At 39.3% G+C, this 21,114-nt stretch overlaps 1 protein-coding gene across 1 annotated transcript in view; it reads right to left on the bottom strand.

The window, feature by feature from the left end:
* Positions 1 to 42: 42 nt before the first annotated feature.
* The window catches only part of LOC113685242 (uncharacterized), a 23,090-nt gene continuing 2,018 nt past the window's right edge, over positions 43 to 21,114 (bottom strand). Inside the window, exons 4-28 of the mRNA XM_089191776.1 lie at positions 19,902 to 20,103; positions 18,783 to 18,941; positions 18,310 to 18,498; positions 17,475 to 17,600; positions 16,813 to 16,935; positions 15,963 to 16,085; positions 15,419 to 15,547; positions 14,730 to 14,916; positions 13,988 to 14,155; positions 12,891 to 13,174; positions 12,303 to 12,419; positions 11,720 to 11,786; positions 11,051 to 11,109; positions 10,647 to 10,763; positions 6,502 to 6,565; positions 5,855 to 5,913; positions 5,160 to 5,279; positions 4,713 to 4,782; positions 4,293 to 4,368; positions 3,843 to 3,945; positions 3,366 to 3,427; positions 3,005 to 3,124; positions 1,910 to 1,949; positions 1,210 to 1,308; positions 43 to 366 (exon numbers count right to left, since the gene is read on the bottom strand). Coding sequence (XP_089047902.1) covers positions 260 to 366; positions 1,210 to 1,308; positions 1,910 to 1,949; positions 3,005 to 3,124; positions 3,366 to 3,427; positions 3,843 to 3,945; positions 4,293 to 4,368; positions 4,713 to 4,782; positions 5,160 to 5,279; positions 5,855 to 5,913; positions 6,502 to 6,565; positions 10,647 to 10,763; positions 11,051 to 11,109; positions 11,720 to 11,786; positions 12,303 to 12,419; positions 12,891 to 13,174; positions 13,988 to 14,155; positions 14,730 to 14,916; positions 15,419 to 15,547; positions 15,963 to 16,085; positions 16,813 to 16,935; positions 17,475 to 17,600; positions 18,310 to 18,498; positions 18,783 to 18,941; positions 19,902 to 20,103 — 2,970 coding nt within the window. The 3' untranslated portion in view covers positions 43 to 259. The remainder of the gene's footprint in view (positions 367 to 1,209; positions 1,309 to 1,909; positions 1,950 to 3,004; positions 3,125 to 3,365; positions 3,428 to 3,842; positions 3,946 to 4,292; positions 4,369 to 4,712; positions 4,783 to 5,159; positions 5,280 to 5,854; positions 5,914 to 6,501; positions 6,566 to 10,646; positions 10,764 to 11,050; positions 11,110 to 11,719; positions 11,787 to 12,302; positions 12,420 to 12,890; positions 13,175 to 13,987; positions 14,156 to 14,729; positions 14,917 to 15,418; positions 15,548 to 15,962; positions 16,086 to 16,812; positions 16,936 to 17,474; positions 17,601 to 18,309; positions 18,499 to 18,782; positions 18,942 to 19,901; positions 20,104 to 21,114) is intronic.

Genomic DNA, 21,114 nt, shown 5'->3' with positions numbered 1-21,114 from the left:
TAAATTACCCTGTTATACTCTCCCACCGACGCAACACCAAAGTTTGTTTCGAAACTTACTCCCTTTATTAAAAAAATTGGGTTTGGACAAATTTGTGCGAAAAAAAGTTTTCTTCTTTAGCGTTTTCACTAATAATACGTTTGACTCTACCGTTCCTACTAACAAGCCGCAATTTTATAGTTAAAAATTCCATGACAGATATGTTCTACCTTAACCCTTATAAGATTACACGTTTGATTCGCTATTAGACGATTCTTTCTCACTGCAATCGTTTCTTCTTGTTGATAGTAAATAGCTCACTCTCAGAAAGTTCTCTTTCTGTTGAAAGTGTCTTTGAAGCGGCCGTTGATGTTGGCAAATCACCACCTGACGAAAATAAATAAAAAAGTAAATATTTAGTTTGAAAGTATTGGATGATTCATAAACAGTTGCTCATGGCGTCCAGTGTTTGTCGTGCTGCAGAATTCTTAGAGGTAGATTTGCTTTTAAGAGAAGCTTTTCCCGAAAAAAATAGTCATTACGTTCTGAAATTACTATTTAAAAATGCGTTAACAATAGTGAGTCCAACATTATAATTGACTCAAGAACAAGTGATTGTGAGTTAAAAGGTAACAGTCTGTTGAGGAATAGCTCGTGATTGAATATTTTAAATTCCATTTTTGGGAAAATCCCAAACTATCTTCACTTATGAAAACAACGTTTTAAAGCCAAGGTATAAATGACTGATACTCTGGGAAAGATACCAGAGTCGTTAACGACTTAACTTTTAAAGATATTCGATAAAGGATAAAGTAACATCTTGAAATTTAGTAGGAAAAAAAAAGGAATGAAGTGACGATTGCGGGCAGCATTCTTAGCTTTAAACGCTACGCAGTTATTTGTGTTATCTCAATACTTGTATGTACTTAAGCAGAGTTAAAAAATAGTGCATTCTGTGCTGGCTTTGGTTTTATGATAAAAAGCATCCTACAAATCCAGCGAGTGGCAGAGCGGATAGCTTGATTAAAAGCGCAGCACCTGACCACCCGGTCACACTGGCTCCAAATATCCGAGAAAAGTTTTAGCCCTGGAAAGTTACCTAAGTGTCTTCTTCTTGCGATAGTTTTGTGTTCTCTTCATATGCTTTTAAAGATAAAAATTCTAAGGCCAGTTTACGCGGACATTTGAGAAAAGAAGTTCTAATAGTCGTAAATTATTTTTGTTTCTTACTTGATGTGGAAGAAACAGGTTCGTCTCCATCGTCATCATCATTATCATCATGAGTAATTGTGATCATTTCCTCTGTAGTGAGGGGTTGTGCCGTCGTTTCTTAACAAGTTAGAGAAAAATCGCCCGGATTTTAGATAGTTCATACAATTTATATTCCTGGTAAGGTTAAATGTTTTTAAGGGTGAATAGGACATGAATTATTACAAACTTTCAAATTGTAAAGGACGATAACGGATTTAGCGGCAATGACCTAAATCCCGGAACAAAGCATCATCATCACAACCAGGACTCAACCAAGAGTGCAATTTGGTCTGAAATCAAACGCGTAATTCACTTTGTTACATGTATTTTGAAATCGCAAAATTCAGTACACGATTTTTTTAGTCTGCACAAATATTTTCTTCACCCAGTATGGAATTGGTTTGTAAAAAGTTGCAAAAGTTGTCTTTCATTTTCCTTCGATTAAATTGGTTACAAGCCTTAAAATCTGCTTGGTTGTTGTATTTTAGTAAAGCTTTCTCGTTGGCTAGGAAAGAAACGAGATTTAGAACAAATAAATCGCAACAAAGATAGCCAATCAGATTTTATGAATCACACGTGATTTTAAACAGGGTGTAATAAGAACGAGGCAAGAATCAGCGAGGAAACCAACAAACAAAATCAAGCACTAATGAAAAGAACATCAATTCACATTCCCTACCTAAGCAGCCTGAAATCCTTTCACAGCGGGTCTGATTTTTCTAAAGAAAAGAACGACATATTTTCACCGAGGCATATAATTCTTATTTACATGGGATTTACTTTACTCAAAGCCAAAAGAAACTAACATATATCATTGAACTTATATCGAGTATCCATTCGAAAGCGCTTATTGATAAATCTTCCGGTAAAACGATCAATTTCAAACATAAATGAACAACAACAACAATAAAAAAAAAAGAAAAAAGATTGAATTAATTTGAACAGCCAGTCTGGCTCGGTAAACCGAGTTCATTGGGAAACAAATAAATCAGATGACCGAATAGAATTAGTAGTCAGTCGTCTATTCTAATAGAGTATAAGTCATCAATAGTGTGAGTGATCGAATCGTTAAGAGTTAAATCTGCCGAAGTGGCTCATCTGGCCGAAGTCTATCCAGCTCTCTGTAAAACAGATCGTCTGAAAGTATAGTCACTCCACTAAGATAGGAAGCTTCTTCGTCAGGAGGCACAAAACTGGTAATTTTGTTGTTCTAAACTAGCTACAATACAATTAATTAGGCTTTCAGATTCAAACTGGGTCATGCCTGTTCATTAATTGGTGGAAACAGGGGATTTGGGAGCATCTTTAACACCTTTATAAACCCTCAATCGGGAAAGATTATAAACAAGCTACATGCCTATGGGTGCATAAGTTTCTCTGACAGATGGCCAGGAATGCTGCGGTCACCATTTGACATGCTCATTAACTTTTAACCCGTGATAGTGACTAGCAATCAGACAATAGGTTTATCGGATTTAAGGAAATGACCGCGGACTTGAAAGGCTGTTGATTTTTAACTAAATTCTCCTTGTAAGAGCCAAAGGAAATGTGTAAAGAACACTAGGGAGAAAGTATATGCTGACTTAAGGGCGTACTGGGTGAAACCACATCACAGTAAAACTAAGTTAACATTAAGACATTTGAAGTAATATCCGATTGGATCAGAATCAGTGTCAAGGAAATAACCTGGTTACCAATTGAAAGCTGGATAAAAGAAAGGAAAGAAATGGGGGAAAACATTTGCAAACAAAAAAGGAAAGCTAGAAAGACATACCTCGCAGCGACAAATCTCACACTGACTCTTTTTCCACGAGGTTCCATCAGGTTTAATTTCAAGTTCAAAGACACATCCTTGACCGTCAACACTTTGCTTCCAGACTTCAATCGAAGCAAGCTTAAGGCAATAAATAAATTAATCATTAGGTGAACAGATTAATTAGCCTACAATGAGTTAGCAATAAACCACTTCCAGGTTATGATTGGTAAATTCTTAAAGCAGAAAATCTTGTGCTAGAGGGTAAATAAATACATCCCTATTTCCAGAAAGTGATCGGTTTCTTTATTTCTTGCATGTGTCAAATGTAATTATCTGAGATGAATTTCAAGCAAATCCAAGAGCTAAATAAATAGCACACCTTGTTCTTTAGCTGTTCAACAGTCTGTAACAGAGCTTCAAAATCACTGCAGGTGGGGCAATCTGTTTAAATAAATTACCATGACAAATCATGAGACCTCTTTTATCGGTTTTTTTAGGATTAGTTGTAAGGGGAGGCATCTACTGGAGAACAATAAAGTCCCTCAGCTCTCTTACTCTCTCTCTCCGAAGAATCCTTTCAGTGCTTTTAGTGTTTCGGACTTTAGTCTCATTTTTATCGTTTGGTAAAAGTAGCATGGCAAGACGTTGAAATCACTTTAGAACACCCACGATCTCAATTGGTTCCACAAGGGCTGAGGGAGAACTGAACGTGCGGGTTGGTTTCGACCGGAACTGAAATGAACTGATTTCCTGCCTAAAACTGAGCGCTATGCCTTTGATTTAATGGAAAGTAAGCTTAGTCAATTACAAAAGCTTCACAAAACGTTAAAAAGAATTTGAAGGAGGTTTTACTTACGTCCGCACGTTTTCCCGTCAATTTGTAGTTTAAAGGTTGGATGACAAGTACACTGATATGAACCAGGGGAGTTTGTGCAGTTGTGATGGCATCCACCATTGTCCTGTGATATAAAAGAGAGGGTGAATTGAGGGACGGGCTTATCCAAGTAATGAAGTTCTAATCGCAGAGGTTGACTTCATTTTCTCGACTTTATGAGGACAGAATTCTCATCCAGTCAAATAGACCAAAGAGAGCACAAAATTTAACTGGTAGAATTTGCGTGGTTGTAAGGCGTTTCCTAATGAGTTCTTAACGCTGGTAAAAAGCAACAAAAACAAAAACAGAAAGAAACCAAAAGGTAACGAGGTTCATGCCTTATCGCAGTTGTTGACACCCCCATCTTTCTTTACCATGTTTTCATTGTTTTTGTTCTGCTTATCTTTGGGTCAATATTCTGCACATCCTTACCGTAAGACACTCGTTGATGTCCACACAGCGCTTCGGGTCACTGCTATCGATTACAAAACCTGAGTTGCACGAGCATCTAATTTTAAAAAAAAGCCAGAAATGATAAATACAATTCATCATGCAAAAAAACGAAAATAAAAAAACAAAAACAAAAACAAAAAAAACCAAACAAACAAACAAAAAAGCACATACTGAGGAAATGGCTAATTTTTTACGTACCTATTGTTTCTTAGGACAAATAAATCTTGTCATTTTAATTCTATATGCGAGGGCCGGAAATCACCCTCCGGCGAGCACAACAGTGTACTTAAGCTAGGCAAATCTTCTTGCAGAAATCGCACTGACACAACTTTGGTTGACAAATATCAGCTTAAACGCCTGACACGAACAAGTAAATATTTCTTAGTATGGTTCGCTCACCTATGGCTTCCCGGGTTATTGGTACAAATCTGTTCGCAGCCTCCGTTATTTGTTTGGCACTCATTTACATCTAGAGAGAGCAAATAAAATATCGAACGGAGTCACTTTTTAGTCGAACATAATGAGGTGAGGAAGGATACATCACAGAAAGCAGTGAGAAACAATCATTAACTCTAAAAGTAACTTTCTCAAAGGTTACGAACACATTGACTCTCCTCCACAATTTTTTTTTTTAACATTGCTCAACTGCTAAAACTTAAGCAGTACTGTTGGCAGTGTCATTTGAAAAAAGGTCTGAAAAGTAAGAGAGTCTCACCTAAGAAAAATTAAAATTACATTTTGTAAGAGGCTTTCACGTTCATCATTGCTCAAAAATACTTTTGACCACACAAACCCAAAACAACTCAAAATTCTAAGGTTGAGTCATATCACTTTCATTTTACTAACCTACACAGGTGCAGTTACTGCTGGACGTGTATCCTTGGTAACAAGAGCAGTTATAGCTGCCTTCTGTGTTGAAACAACCCTGGTTGCAACACGCAGTGTTCAGCAGACATTCGTCGATATCTGATTCAAAAGAAAAAGACCAGTTAAGTCATTGGCTTATTTCCTTCTAAAATTCAGTTCCAATCACATACATAAACAGCCCCTCCGAAATATCTTACGTAAGTAAGAAATACCTTACGCGCTTGCCCACGAACAGATGCCGATTCTTTCGTTACTTTCGAGTAAGATACAAGCAAACTTCTCACATGTATGCAACTGAACTTTTGTTTAGCGAAAGGTGAGTGTGATACATTTAATAGAACAGTCTATTGTTTATACTGTTTTGTTGTTTTCTTAACAATTAATAAGAGCAAGTGTAAGTGTGATTTTTCCCCTTTGTTATCAACGTAAAAAAATTCGGGAAGTTAAGGTTTTAGTAATGTAAACATGAAGTTTTAATGGGAGTTCAGTCAGGATGGAAAATAAACATATATGTAAGTATGGTTTCGGTTCCAAGCCTCATATTCGGTAATTTAGTATTTTCAAATGAGTTGAGAACATAAATCTGCCACCCTTAATAGGGCGAATCATTCGCTTATCACAACAGCTGTAGCAAAGCCAAACTTATCACAAGTCCGCTTTTTAACGATATGTACCTCTACATGTTGATCCATCTCTCAGAAGTTTGAAACCATGATGGCAAGCACATGAATAACTGTGAGAAGACAAAACATATATTGGGAGGGTCAGAGATACCTTAGAGTTTTTAACGTCATTTTCTTTAAATCTTGCATGGTTAGCAACAATAATCTTAAGGGACACCAAAAAATTTCCTCGAAACATGCAAGGTTACCCTTGGGAGATATTACGCTGAGAATTGGGCGTTATAAATATTGAGATCTCTTAAGCGATTGAAGTCTAAAGTGACTATGACAACATGAAATAATAATGATGATAACAATAATAGAAAAATAACAATAACGATAATGAAGATGATGTTGATTATTACACTGATTGTAATGACAATAATACTTATTCTTTTAACATTCAGAGACATTGACATCGAACAGCCAAGTAATTAAAGGGACCTCGTTCATGTTACTCACAAATTCACTCAGCCTTGACAGAGGCACTGAAAAACCTGATACAAGCTAGGGGGACATCAACAAGTACAAACTGACGCAACAACAAAGAAATGTTAACACTTTTCCAAACGTCTCTTCCTGATGTCTCCCTACGAGTTCCAAGCAAGAGCTCCTCTGTACTCAAACGAATAACTCCAGAGTTTCTGAAGAAACAATACCTTCCATTTTCATTTACACATCTTTGATCGCAACCACCGTTATCTTCCAAACACTCGTCGATATCTGTAATAAAGAGAGATAGTTGAAAAGATAATTAATTAGGCGCCAATCATGGCGGCCACGTTTAGAGTAGCTCTAGTTTCTATCACTATTCTATCCTGTTTAAGCGCTGCATTTCTAAACCATTTATTATCCTTCGAGGATACTTTTAAATCAAGGAGGGAACCCCTGCACACTGCTGTTCAACTCAAGAAGAAATGCACCTGTATCGTCAAAGATGGGTTTCATCGATCAAGAGTTCCAATGCAGAAGCACACTAAACACGGGTTTGTCTCCTTAGTCATCCCTGGCCACGACCCTCCATTGGACATCACGGTATACGTTGATATTTCGACCAACCCCGGTCCTGCTCAATCTATTATCGCCATTGGTAGCCGGCAGAGAGCCACTCGAGATTTAATTCGGCAGCTTGGTTCTCCAATTCGCCAAACAACGACCCTACAGTACTCTCGGCGCGAACTGGTGTCGCTCCGGAAAAATTACAGCCTTCAGGAGAGACGGTCAGTTTTATTTAAGAACATTCGAGCGGATGGAATTTTTAAGTACCGAGGGAAACGGTCCGGAAGACTTACTAAAACAAAATTAAATACAGGCCGAAGCAAATATTCTTCAGAAACGAATGAATTTTCAACCTTGAATAATTATTCACAGTCGAACAATCACACCTTACCGGGGCTTTCAGTAATTCCCGTGAGAACAACCACACGCGCCATCTCCAGTAGTTACATAAGACCAAGAACTGTTAATTGCTATAACTCTTCCATCTTGAATGAATCTTTACGGTTCAATAATCACGCTTTACCGAGACCTTCAACAATCCCCGTGAGAGTAACTACGCGTGTTTCCTCGAGCCGTTACACAGAAGAAAGAGCCGTCAATTTCAATAATCTGGCTATTATCAAGCCTAAGAGAAACATCGACGCAAAGAAAAACACCTTGCAGTTCGTACCGTCAATAGCTGTGTCTAATGTAATGAGTTTGGCACCAAAAATAGACGAACTTCGTATTTTTTTGAACACCCACGAGTTTGATCTTTGTTGTATAACGGAGACATGGCTGAAAGATTCTATTGACGACAGCGTAGTTGACATTAGTGGCTACAACATCATACGCAAAGATAGGACCCACAAGCTACATGGGGGTGTGGCTCTATATGTAAAAGATTCCATCAAATTCTCAATTCTACGGGACTATAAGTTTCCTGACCCCGAGGGCCCTGAGGTTTTGTGGGCCAAAATCACGCCCAACCGATTGCCCCGGGGTTATAGCTGCCTTATCATTGGTACAGTATACCATCCTCCACCGCCTGCCAAAGATGAGCCCCTCCTTGATTACATGATGGATTCTCTCTCTAGGATAGAGAGTGATATCCCTGGCGCAGGTATAATTCTCGCTGGCGACTGGAACAGGGCGAATGTTTCACCAGTTATTAAGCAGTTCCGCCTCACGCAAGTCGTCCATTTTCCAACAAGAGGGGATCGTACACTCGACAAAGTGCTAACTAATCTTACAGAACACTACGAGAAACCTTCTCCATTCCCGCCCTTCGGACTATCCGATCACTGTACTGTTGGTTTGTTTCCAAAAATTAGATCGAAGGCCAATATTCCTGCAAACAGAACGGTTACTACACGTGCTGTTAACGCTGAGTCCAAACAGGCTTTTGGTCGTTATATGACGGGGGTCGACTGGTCATTAATCGACACTATAGATAGCGTCCAAGAACAGTATGCTCACTTCAGTGACCTCATTCACATAGGGTTAGATTCTATCCTTCCCAAAAAGCGAGTTAAGTTCCACCGAAACGACGCACCATGGATTTCACCCAAACTCAAGGCACTTATAGCACACCGTCAAAGAGCATATTACCAAGACAACAAACCATTGTTCCACTACTACCGGAACAAAGTAAACAGGGAACGGAAGCTCTGCAAACGCTCTTATTACAACACTAAAGTCAGCGTTTTGACCGAAAACAATCCTAAAATGTGGTGGTCCGAATGTAGGCGGTTATGTGGAATGAACAAAACATCTACAAGTATCGCAAATCAGCTCCTAGCAAGTAAACCAGCTACCTCAATCAACCTTAAGATCTTGGCTAATGAAATCAACACAGCTCTGCTAGAACCTCAAGCTTCGTTTGACCCACTTTTAGATAATATCGAAACTGTGAGCACTGAGGGTTTTAAAACTCCCATTATTTCACTGGAAGCTACCTTCAAATGCCTTAGTACGGTCAGCTCCTCCAAAGCCGGGGGCCCAGATAATATCCCAAACTGGGTCTTGCGTGAATTCGCTCCTGAGCTCGCTCAACCTCTTCGTTGTATCATCAATTCCTCGATTAGTCAAGGGACTTTACCGGACTTTTGGAAATGTGCAAACATCACCCCTCTTCCCAAAACAAAGATAGTTGAGGATGCGGCGAAAGATTTGAGACCTATTTCACTGACACCAACGTTGTCCAAAATTGCCGAGCACTACGTCGTCCATGAACATGTGAAACCAGCACTTCTGAAACGCCTGGAACCCGATCAATTTGGGTGTATTCCAGGATCCTCCACTGCGCATGCATTGATAAACCTGATCCACAATTGGGCGCAAGCAACAGACGGAACGGGGAACACCGTGCGGATCTTTGCGTTGGACTATAGAAAAGCCTTCGATCTGATAGATCACAGCCTCTTGCTATCGAAACTCTCGACCTACAACATCAACCCTTACATCATTAATTGGATAATAGCCTTTCTTAAAGATAGGAAACAAAGGGTCAAACTTGCACATGATTGTCTCTCAGAGTGGGGATCGGTCCGAGCAGGAGTACCGCAGGGAACAAAATTGGGACCGTGGCTATTCTTGGTTATGATAAATGATTTGAAAGTACCATCAGCCAGTGATTGTATAAAATATGTAGATGACACGACAGTGTATGAAATCATAAGCAAGGGTGGTCCTAGCAATGCTCAGTCTATGATAAACGAAGTAGCTACCTGGTCAACACTTAACTCGTTTCAACTTCATCCGAAAAAATGTAATGAGCTAAGAGTTTCCTTCGTGCGCTCCCCTCCTTCCTACGATCTCATAGAAATTAATGGCTCTAAGGTTAGCGCCGTTAGTGTCGTGAAATTACTGGGTGTGTATTTTCAAGACAACCTCAAGTGGAACACTCACGTTACTGAGATGATTAAAAAGGCCGCTAAACGCCTTTACTTTTTAACTCAGTTAAAGCGAGCTAAGGTACCATCACCAGAATTAGTGAATTTTTATGTTGCTTGCATTCAATCCGTCTTACTTTATGGATGTCAGGTCTACCATTATAGTCTCCCCGATTATTTGAGCTTAAGTTTAGAGCGGGTCCAAAAGAGAGCCTTGAAAATTATATACGGTTATGATAATCATTATAGAGAAGTGCTTCAGATGGCAGAGCTGAAAACCCTAAGGGATCGGAGGGAAGACCTTTGCTTAAAATTCTTTAACAACATCGTCTCCAATCCCTTGGATTGTTTGTACCACTTACTGCCTTTCGACAACCGAGATCAACTTAGGGAGTTACGACGACGCAGACCATTTAGAGTTTCCCTTAAAACAAATCGGTTCAGAGATACTTTCATTCCAGCAAGCGCAAGACATTTTAATTGACATCTATTACAATTGTATATGGGCCCATATGTTCCCTTTTAGGTTTGATTTTATTGTATAGTTCTATTATATAATTTGTACACCTTTGTAATTCAGCTTCCAGCTGCTATTAAGGTATTATTAATAAACGTCTATCTATCTATCTATCTAAAAACAGCTAGGACGATTATGGAAAATCATCAACACCATTTTTGCATTTAACTTTGGAACTTGATCTTAAATGGTGTGCGGGTCAAAAATCTTACTTTTCAAGGCTAAATGCCAGTCAAATATCAGAACCCATTCATACACGCCCAGTTGTCAATCTTAATTAAGAAGGACAACTTCCATATCCTATTTTTCAAAGTTACGCCCCTATGGACACATTGTTAGTTTCAACTGCAAAAAAATTATTGATTCATTAAATCCTCATTAATATAACTTAATTCTAGATATTGAAGTATTTTACCTTCACAATGGTGACCGTCTGCTGCCAACTGATAACCAGCTGGGCACAAACATTGGTAACTTCCAACGGTGTTAAGACAACCTTTTTCGCATTTGCCCAGTTTACATTCGTCAATATCTGAAGATAGGAAAGTCAAAGAGTAAGAAATAACCTGCACCTGCTATTGCTTGGGCCTGATTACTACCGATCTATTCAACATGCTGAGATCAGTAAAAGTAAAAAGGCTTTTATAACCTATTGTTCCCTCCCTCTGACCGAAAGCTAAATACTTCTAATTTTCAGTGAATCTCCCAGTTAATGCCACACATTTACTGTACTGTAATCATTGAAAACCTCAGGTGGCCATGGGCCCTTGCCAGTTTCTCGTTTCCAATAAATAAACCTCAACTGTTAGCAATACATACCGCTGCAGGTTTTGCTGTCGTTTTGGAGGTCAAAACCTTGTCTACATTCACAGTGGAAGCTACATATGAGAGAAATTTGCAATAAATATCACATCCTTAGAATAGCATAAATCATTTGAACAATAATTAAAAAAAAAACAAAAACAAAAAAAAACAAGGAATAAACAGAAAAACAAACAATAAACATAAATAATAATCACCATAAAACCAATGTTGATCTAGCTTATCAATTATTCATTCAAATTCAAATGACTAACACAGGCTTCCTGCAGCGTGAACCAACTAGGGGTATTACTACTTATCATGGAGAGAATCCTTACCCATCACCGCTAAACCTTCACCCTCTCCCTCTTCAAAAATATATTGTCGGGGTTCCCTAACAGTTCAGTCATTTCCTGCATGAATGGGGGCTTGGTTATGATAAAGTGTCTTGCCCAGGAAAACAATACAGAGACCCGGCCGATGCTCGACGTCGCATCTCAACGCAGTTTCTTGCGCTTATCATAAAGACTCTGTGCCTGCCAAAGAGTATTGATTGCGATGTATATTACAACTTCAATATTTGGAATCATTTGCTAGGCCAAGATTTGCAGATATAAAATTACTTTCCTTTGGCAGTGGGAAGATGGGGTGAAGAGCTAATAAAAAACGTAATAGAAACATAATAACCTTCCAGGAGAATTGTTGCAAACTTGCTCGCACTGATTTATCTCGGGCTTAGTGCATTCATCAATATCTAAAACATAAACAGGATAATAAAATAATGGATACCTTAGTCATCTTTAAATAGGCTTTTTTGAGAATGGCCTTTTAATGCTAACCGATGTTCATATAGATACCCGATTTCGTGAATTACTTTACATCAATAATCAAAGTTTTTACGAGACATCATAAAAATTCGAACTGCAAAATAACAAGGATTCTGTCTCTAGACCGAAAGGCAAATGATCTCTTTAATTTAACTTTTTGAAAGTTTTTGACGTAGTTTCCAAAATAAACCAATCCCTTTTTTCCGAATTAACGAAAGGCGAAAAAATTGCGGCTTGTAAAGTTATCACGTACTTCGGAAGGGCACAATCATAGCGTTACAGTTCTAAACTAAAAAAAATCGCGCCGATAACTAATAGTAGAAAATTGCTGAGACCTGAAACCTGAACGGATTGATTGATTACCTTTTTTTTATCTTATACTGTCGCTTTGAAATGAAAACAATGACGACATAAATTTCCTTATGTCTTAACACCGGCCTCACCGATACAGTCCTTCCACTGCGAGGAGTAACCGTCAGGGCACTGGCATGAGTAGTTACCGGGAGTGTTGTGGCATTTCGCGAGACTGTCACACTGGTGTATCTCATCAAAACACTCGTCTATGGAAAGCATAGAGAGAAAGTAAGGACCAGAGAAAAAGGAGAGAGAGAGTTGGAAACCATGTTTCACTTTGAGCAGTCAAAATTTGATACAATTCCTCGACGCTCGCGACGAAAAAAACAAAACAAAATAAAAACAAACAAAAAAATATAGGACAATAGAAGACAAGCCGAACAACAACAAGGTTAGGACGCGTATCATATGAACTTCGTAATAGACCTCGCTCACCGCGGAGTCTCTGTGGCTCAGTGGTAGAGCATCAGAGCGCGGAATCCGAAAGTCTGAGGTTCGATTCCTCTGGGGACTCTTTTCTTTGTCCCACGCTCGTGACAAGACGAATAAACATCTTTCTCAAAAAGGTTAGAGACAAAAAAAGCCCCTCACCCAAAAGAGACAGTTTGCATTTTGTGCAACAATAAAATAACCCGGTAGAAAGAGCAATAAGCAAAGGAAAAAAATAAGATACGCACCAATGTCAATGCAGATAACATCAGTTCCATTTGAACCTGAGTTCACAAAACCCTCAAAACAGGAACATGAGTGGTCTCCTTGAGTATTAATGCACTTCTGCGAGCAGTTTCCGTTGTTAGCTTGACATTCATTTATATCATGACAGGTCAGTCCATCAGCATCTAGGTGGAAGCCCGCAGCACAAGAACAGCGGAATGATCCCACAGAATTAGCGCATGCGTGGTCACATTCTCCTTTGCCATTGTTTCTGGCGCACTCATCGATGTCTTCACAGTTAAGTGACCTAAACGGCAGTTGAATTTTTTAAATTCACCTGGGGCTGACTACTAGAGTTTTCATAGCGTTTATGACTGTCCACTCACTAAAACACTCGAAAATGTATACGTCACTTCTGTGACCTACTCGTCAGACTGCGCACGCCCTCTGTGAAAAAATTTGCCCACCACGGGCTTGTTCGTCCTGGTCGAAATCAAAATATTCTCGGCCTTTGATATGGCCTACTTGTCCGAGTCTTGCGTGGCGATCATTAGAAAGAACCAGTGTTCTCAGAATGGATATTCTTCTTCGAAGGGTTATCAACGAAAGGGTAAATAACGCGATATTAAGCTCCAAACAAGCGATAAAACAAGTCAACAACATACAAAAGCATATCCATTTGCTCGTCCGCCATATTTGTTTTGAATTTGAGACGGGAAGCTTGAAAAGAGATTGCACGACGCAATGACGTAATCCAGCGTCATTGTTTTCGAAAGGCTCCGTTTTCGACCGCTCACACAAAACCGTTATGCCTGCATTTTCAACTTTCTCCACTTTTGAGAGTGTTTTCGAATCGATTCGTTTTCATTTAAAAGCGCATCCGTTTCCAAGCATTTAATATTAGTGAGGACGGAAGGCCAAAACGCATCGAATAGAATCCGTTTTCAGACGAAAACGCATTAGTGTGAATGGGGTCTTAGACTCAGCATGTCGCTACACCGATTTATCATATCTGCGTGTTTCATAGTCGAGATGATAAAAGCAGCCGAGCACCTCATATTATTGCAGATCAAACAATGCCCAATGAGGTGCAAAAGGAAAATAAAGTTCATATACTTACTCGGGGTCGGTGGCATTATATCCTTCGCTGCATTCACACATGTAAGATCCATCCATGTTGACGCAGTTCTGAGAGCAGCCGCCATTGTTCACCGCACATTCATCGATATCCGCGCAACGAGTTTCATTGTCAGCGGTAATGTAACCTTCATCACACTCGCAACGGAAACTAGTAATGATCGAATAAAAAAATAAATAAATAAATGGCACAATTACTTTAAAAGATTGAAAAAGGCGTTTATTGAAAACTGAATAAAAGTATGCTTGAGGCATATCACAGAGCTGAATGCTAGTTTTAAACTAGCAAATAAGCAAAGATTCGTCGATTCAAAACCATCCACCCTCCACCCATCCCACCCTCTCCCTTAACTAGCCAAGGCCAACGAGGGCAGGAGCCGTTCACAAAACTCAGCAACATGTGATACAAGGTCTGGGAGTGTATATTAAGCTCCAGCAAAAGCAATGGAGGGCGAGTGCTCTCACCACTCTACCAACAACAGGTCAATAAATCTAGTAGTGAATTACATCCAGAAATATATAAAATGACGACTTCGATTAAACTAAGGCCAGCTTTCACAACAAATGTTGCAACCAGTCTAAGGACGGACGGTAAAAATTGCCTCTGTACATTTTAATGAGCTCTTCCGTTTTGTCTTGGTTTAAGCCTTCTTTGAATGAAGTATGAGGACCTGCAGAGGTCTGAAGGAACGATAACAATATCTTACAATTCTTCGGCTCGTTACCTTCCTTCAGAATTCATGCACTTGTGACAGTCTGGCCGGCCCTCTGAACACTCATCAGTGTCCACGCACTTGTGAGGAAGTCGGTGGTCACGATGGTAACCAGTGTAACAATCACAATGGAAACTACCCGGGGTATTAACACACTGTTGCTCACACTTTGTTCCTCCCATCAAGCATTCGTCTTCATCTGAAAACGAAATTCATTCATTCGATGACCCTCCACACAGAAGAAAAAGCTGGATATTCATAGAAATTGAAATAAGTTCCCAAGGACGAATTTAGCTTCAGAATTTCCAACTTCGAGTCGTACTTTGAGCGATTTGAAATCCGAAGGTAATCTTGTTAATACGTTAACGTCCGTAATCTGTCGAACCTTTCGGGCCGGTCTTTAATTATCGCCGGGGAGGGGAGGGGAGGGGGCTTGCAGTTGTGTCACCATGAAATTTACTGATCTCCCCACCCTCAGTGCTCTGTAATACTCTTCTGACCCCTCCCTCGCTGGCAGTTAATTGGCGGTCAATTTTCTATAGTTTCCCCTTGACATTCTTTCGGCGACGACTGATTTCCCTCCATTTCCCCAGTAAACCCCCATGAGATCTCCCCTAAAATCTTTTGCACTTTATAATCTTTTATACCCCAAAATCTTTTCCCACCCTACCCCAGGAGATAAATAAGCAATGTTCCCTTACCCCTGCAAATTCTTCCATTAGCACTGAGTATGAATCCTTTGTTACACTTGCAGTAGTAGCTTCCTGGTGTATTTACGCACGTGTGTTGGCAGTGATGAAAACTCTTTGGTAACTTGCACTCGTCCAAATCTGAAAGACAACAGAACCATTAAAAAGGCTAAATCTGAACAGAATACACAAAGGTTTGACAAAGAAGCAAAATATGAATTGTTGAGAAACAAAAAGAACGACAAGAAGTTTAAATGTAAGATGTATGGCAACAAAATATTCTAATAACATTTTCAATGAATCATTATGTTGATAAAAATGTTACTTTAATTAAACGTCAAACGCACATAGTCTTAAAGTTTTTATAATTGTGAAGAGAATTACCACAGTTTAGGAAATGGACATATTTTGTCGGAGGGAAAAGTTGAAAAGGAAAGGGGAAAGTGGGGCCACTGAGGATTTAGTGGCCGCTAACTTTTCATCCCGAGATTTCCCTCAAACACTCGGCAACCTGGCATCGCAAGGCTGGATTTAGAGCTGCTTTTAAATGTTTTACCTTGACATGTGAATCCGTCGAGTCCTACTTTGTAGCCCTTGTGACATTCGCAATAATAACCCTGTTCAGTGTCGCGGCACAATTGTTCGCAGTTGTTATTTCCTGTGGCGCATTCGTTCTCATCTAAAGGGACAAAATAGAATTCATTTCACACTTCACAGAAAATAAACCCATCGATAGTTTTGCCATCTCACCACAGATATTTGGTCAAATAAGGAAATCACTTTAATATGTTTTATACCAGATACATTGATCCTCTCTACATATCACTGCTGCCAAAACAGTCCTCAAGGTTTGCAGATGATTGAGTCATTCAACCATTTTTTTCTGAGTATTTTTCGTCACTTTAAATTTTGCGAAAAATGTACTTGTTATTCAAAAATTATCTAAACAACAGGATATTTTTGTGCCACAGCATAGAGCGTAAAATGTTTACAGCTCCTCGTAGTGACGTAGGTGTGTTTTCGTTATGTTATTTTACAGTTATACTGTTTACATAAGCTACGTGTTAGGGCGATAATTTGTGTAGTGGGGTTCATGTGTCCTGCTCGTGGGAACAACACGTGTTTTGAAGTTCGGAATAATAGGTTGGTCTTTTGTGAACACAGGAATGGAGTTAACTTCACATTGAGGACCTTTTATTATGACCCCCATCCCTCATTAATGGTTAATTGGCGATCCATTTTCTATTTACCACCCTTTTTTACTCTGTGTGCGACGACTGACACCCTCCCAGGTTCTCCCTTATGACCATGTGATCCCCTCCCTCCAAATTCTTCACTACCTTCACCCCCCTCCTCCCGGCGCGATTAATGGTAACTGGTTCTTAACTAAAATATATCACACTTACTTATACAAGTCTTGTTGTCTGAATCGATTAAGTAACCATCATTACATTTGCAGTGAAAGCTACCAGGAGTATTTAGGCAAAGATGGTCGCAGCCACCGTTGTTGATTATGCAATCATCATAGTCTGTTGAGCAGCGGGAAAAATGTTCAATACGAATAAATACCCGAAGCTTAGTCATACAACCAAACAAAAATGAAATAAACTGATGGAAACAAGTTAAGTACGATTTCATTGTTGACTGGACAGTCTAGTTTCTTTAAATTAAGTTTCTTCTTAAAAGTTTCTTCTTTAAAGAAAGAACTTTGTCACCCAAAAGTCTAAGATGATTCATTAGGATCCCTTTTCCGTTGCAGCTCTCAAAATATTCAGCCAAAATGGCATGATTACAGTCTGTCTTTCATTACATGAGACCATAAAACAGAAATGATTGTATTTACAAACTTTCTGTGCCATGCTCTACTTTTTTACTACACTCTCCTTTCAATTTTTTAATCTTTCTGTTGTAATTCACATCTTTGAACCGTCAAGCAGTACCTTGCCTAGCAAGAAGACATATGCAGATAGAGTCTTACATCTACCACAATAGAGTCTGATCTGGTGTAAAAGGTAAAGAAAGTATATTGTAAAGGAGTATACGTTGCTTAAGTCTTATACATCTGTACCTCTGCACGTGACCCCGTCCCTATCCAGTGTGAAACCTGGTTTACATGAGCAAACCCGTCCATCGGACGTCTGAGAACATTCATCAGAGCACCCTCCATTGTTTACAAGACAAGGATTAGCGACAGCTGCTTGGAAAAAATTCATACAAAATGCACATTTAGCATTTAAAAATGCTGAAACATATCAAACTTTCAATAAAAAAAAAGGACACAGGTCATCAAAAAGACCCTCGTTTATAAATTTCAAATTTACTCCTTCAACCCCTTAATGTCATTGGCATCTTAATTCTCCTCGCGATATCAATGATGATCAAGTACAACCAAAGAAGCTCTTAGTTGTTAAACAAATTCTCCTTGTCAACACGTTAGAAAATGTATAGAGAACAGTATGGAGAATATTCGTACTGATGTTAGGGCCTGTAAATTTAAAGAGTACACACTGCTCCTTGGCTTTGCACGTAGACCTGAGACTTTCTCATTAATTTTCCTGGAGTATGTTAAACCTGGAATGGTTTGAAACCCATGGAGTATCTGCAAAGTTTCAGCTTTACATTTCTCGTCTTCCTAAAACACAGCTGATTCCCACAGCAGAGAGAAGACTTAAAAATCGATTGAACAGAAAAAAAAGGATCTATCGGTGTCGATTGAATAGCTTGTTTGAAATCTCACTAGCTTGTTTCTCATGAATTTTTAGTAGGGGAGGGGTCTAAAACTGGTTGAGTCGTGACAGGGTATTCTAAAGCGTAGCTATCTTTCTGCGGGCTGAAAAAGTTTTTAATCGACTGTAAATCGTCAATTACTGAGTTGTATGTTCTTTTCGCAATAATACACTCACCTCTAAATTCGGCAGTATATGCAGCAGCAAAGCCGGAATACTGAAGGGAGTTATCCGTGACAAATATCACAAGGAGTTCATTGGTAGAAGAACGGATTTGGTCTGGTATATCATTACCACAATACTTTCCAAGCTTCGGAGAGTATGTCCCTGGACCGTCATAAACTTCAATATAGTCAAAAGCACAACCTGTGTCGATGAAAATTGCTAAATTAACAAGGAGCAGAAACCGTCCTGTACTCAGAAAAAATTTTAACATTTTTGAAAACAGGCACCTATGTGCGAGTTTTGTCTATAACACACACATTCGAGTTCGTTCTCTGTGCATATCGCGCAGTGCACAAATGAAATCGAAAGCAATGAGCAGTTTGAATGCTATGTGCCATGCAGATTGCGGTTGCCACGAAGGTGAAAAACATTCTGAACTTCTGCTTTTTCAACAAACTCATTGACATGAAATCGTTGACGCCTACCTGCATCAGGTTCCAAGTCAAAGTGCGTAAAACGCAATGACACAAGTTTTTCCTTCGGGACACAGATGAGGTAGGAACAATTCAACAATGCTGGATGATCATCGGGATGGTTCGGGGATCTGAGCAAGCCATTCTCTCCAGAGAACGTCCGACTACAATCTTGAAGATAAAAACAAAAACAAGTTTTAAAAAAATGTTTATGACTTGCGTTAATTACTGAGCCTCTCTTATTTCAACCAAAAGGGAATGTTCCAATTTTAGTGAGAAAACAAACATTGCATTCAGGGGGCTATATGAACCGCATGGTCAACGCATCTCCAAAAAAAGCGTAAATAATTTTGGTTTACCGTTTAAAATCTGACTTCGTCTTCTTCATGGCTTTGTCGACACCACAAAACCATCATTAGGAAAAGTATAGACCTCTTCCGAAATGCATTGTACTCTTAAAAGCGGCGGATGCGTTCATCATGTGGTCAATGCGCGGCCAGTCAATGCGTTGTGATCTTTGGCAAAGCACTTTAATCACACAGTGCCTCTCACCACTCAGGGAAATCAATAGACATAGTCAGGGAAATGAATAAAGGAAGTAAGTTTCTCAAGAAACTGGTGCTGCGTCGGTGGGAGAGTACAACAGAGTAATTTGTTGTTAACAACTGAGTTGATAACGCAAATTGGCCACCGTAAGGAGTTTCAGAAAAGCTGACGTTTTGAGCACTAGCCCTTCGTCAATCGCTCTGAAGAAAGGCTAACGCTCGAATAGTCAGGGAAGCCCGACGAAAGGCCGAAACGTGATCCTAAGCCATGGCTTGGAACCCCATCTTGGTCGGGTAGTGACAAGACTTCTGGAGGCTCAATGCAACTGAAAGGGGAATGAACTCCAGAAGAGGAAAGGTTTCATGAAGAAAATTAGCTTCAGGGTAAGGCACTGAGATCTAGAAATATCTTACTGACATAATTTATGCAATTTTAATATAATTTATTTTTACTTATATCAGTCCAGCTCATTTCATATGGGCCTCTGCCTGGAGCCGCAAAGATAACCTGACTGATTTACTGACTGAAAGATTGATTGATAGAGGTGAAAGAGTAGTGGGTTGATACCATGACCCGTAACCGTACCTGCCTTTTTTACATAGCGTAATTTAAAACCTTTGAATTCCCCTGAGGAATCTGAATGAAATCTCAAAAAGAGCTGAGGACCGGAGGACTCAATGGTACTAGGTGTCTCGCTTCCACACAGCTTGCCCAGTCTGTTGGCGGTGTCTGATTCACCGTCATAAATTTCCAGATAATCGTAAATACAGTCTTGACTTGTTTCAAGCTGCAATAAAAAAAGAGGGAAAACTTCCCTATTAGATATTTTTACTGTGCTTTGTTACGAACATCTTGTCAGACACCCTTACTAGAGAACAGCTTTGGTCACGGCCACCATAGCAGTTATTTATTTATCATTGCCGTATAGTTCTGTATTCAGACATTCCCTTGGAAACAACGGGTACTTTTAAATTTTAATACATTTTCCGTTTCGATACTCATTTGCGCGTATTCCTCTTGCCCATAAGAAAAACACGTAAAATTTCTCAGCTCGTAAATTTCCCTCTTCCAAAAAACTGGAGTTTCAAATTTTCCTGAAAGGAAAAACGTCATGGAAAAACTTGACAACGATTGATAATTAGATAACTTTAACAATACACTTTCCAACATAATTGTAATGCATTGGAAAGAAATACTTCTACAGAAAGTTTTCTTTTTTAAGTACACTTTTCAGGGGGAAATGGCTGATGTGTATGCGACTTTGAACACGAGCTTCAATTTCGAAAACACTCTTTGGATAAATTTCAACCTACAAGTCTACAAGAGGTTGGTCATAACAGGCTTAAAACAAACAACGCAATCCTGAGTTGTTTCAAGAAAGAGGCAAGAAAAGGCAGGTTATTAAAATAACTGGGACGTAGGGACACAGATCAAGAATGTCGCTATTACCTGTTTACACCTTACAAACAATACACGAACCTTAAAGTACATCCATGCAGTCAGAGAACATTTATGTAAATATCGACCTCTGATTGGCTAATCAAACTCCGAATATCCTTTGCCATTCACCTTCGACCAACTCGCGCCCAAAAATATTGTAATCGTTGCAGGAATAAGAGAGCTAAAATCATATTACCCTCATATTCATAGCACTATTTTATGACACTGTTTTAGTTTTATACTAAAACGACTATTGATGTCAATGTCAGTGGCTAGCGGTGGTAATCATTCCTTTTGCTTCACGGCTCACCACTACCCACCTCTTCTTCAGTAAAGAGTTGTTGACAATTATTTTGTT

This window comes from Pocillopora damicornis, chromosome 13 (assembly GCF_964200805.1).
Source record: "Pocillopora damicornis chromosome 13, jaPocDami1.2, whole genome shotgun sequence".
Taxonomy (NCBI): domain Eukaryota; kingdom Metazoa; phylum Cnidaria; class Anthozoa; order Scleractinia; family Pocilloporidae; genus Pocillopora; species Pocillopora damicornis.
The sequence above is the reverse complement of the archived record's forward strand: the minus strand, read 5'-3'. Positions and strand labels throughout refer to the sequence as shown.